At 69.2% G+C, this 1,057-nt stretch overlaps 1 protein-coding gene across 1 annotated transcript in view; it reads left to right on the forward strand.

Annotated features, from left to right (window-relative positions):
• The window catches only part of MNEG_6688 (hypothetical protein), a gene marked incomplete at both ends in the record, with an annotated part of 4,159 nt that overhangs the window by 331 nt on the left and 2,771 nt on the right, over positions 1-1,057 (forward strand). Inside the window, 2 exons of the mRNA XM_014044836.1 lie at positions 340-476; positions 773-894. Coding sequence (XP_013900290.1) covers positions 340-476; positions 773-894 — 259 coding nt within the window. The remainder of the gene's footprint in view (positions 1-339; positions 477-772; positions 895-1,057) is intronic.

The following is a 1,057-nucleotide window of genomic DNA, read 5'->3' on the forward strand; positions in this document are numbered from 1 at the left end:
CGCGGGCGGAGGGCAGGGCGGCGGCGGCGCGGTCGGGCCGGGGGATTACGAAGATGAGGTGCGGAGGGCGCAGCAGGCGGGACGGCTGGTTGAGGGAATCAGGGCACAGGCAGAAGGCCCGAGTGCGGCGTCGTGCGGCTCTGCGGCTCCCCGCATGATGCATCGCTTGGACCCTCATGCAACCCTCCACCAGCTGTCGGCGCCAGCGGTTTGAATTTATGGGCCGAAGGCAGCTGCGCCCTGCACAGCCGGGGCCCAGGCTCGACCTCCTTTCAGGCTGTTCCCTGCTGACCCGCATGCGCCGCATTCGCGTTGTCGAAACGCAACGGCAATGGGCAGGTGCGCGCGGCGGACCCCGTCAGAATGGAGCGGCTGTATGAGCCCATGCACGGCCTGCCTCACGGCCACCACGCCGGCGGCGGCCGCGGGGGCGGCGGCGCGGGCGGCGCCGGCGGGCCCGTTCCTATGGGCGGCAGGTGGGCTGGCATGGGGCTCTGCTGGGCGGGGCGGTCGTGGTGGCAGATGCTTGCAGCTGTCAGTTGCGTCATGGTGGCATGCGAGCGTGCGCCTGCTAATGGACGGTCTCTTCGTCCCTGAATACGCAAGCACTCACACGCATGTGCGATCACACACAGGCACGCACGCACGTATTCACACACCAGCACGCACGCATACACACATGCAACCATCCCCACGCACACACACACACACACACACACACACGCACACGCACGTACACACACACACACTTACTCACAAACAATCACACCAGATTCGGTGGCCACCCGGGCGGCCCTGGCGCGCACATGGGCGCAGAGCCCGGCTACGTCGACGCGTTCCGCGACTTTGAGGCCGAGGCGCGCCGCGCGGGCGCCAGCGGCAGCGGCGGCGGAGGTGCGCGCCGCGCCCTCCCCCCCACTCGTCCCCTGTTTTGCCTTGCGCCGTCCTCCCCCTTGCATCAGCACACGCATCTGCCTCGATATGTAGCAAGCGGCGCGCGCGACGAGCCGCTCTTCCCGCCACCACTTGCAACGCCCGCAGGCGCGCCCGCGGCGGG

This window comes from Monoraphidium neglectum (genome assembly GCF_000611645.1).
Source record: "Monoraphidium neglectum strain SAG 48.87 unplaced genomic scaffold scaffold01112, whole genome shotgun sequence".
In the NCBI taxonomy this organism is placed as follows: domain Eukaryota; kingdom Viridiplantae; phylum Chlorophyta; class Chlorophyceae; order Sphaeropleales; family Selenastraceae; genus Monoraphidium; species Monoraphidium neglectum.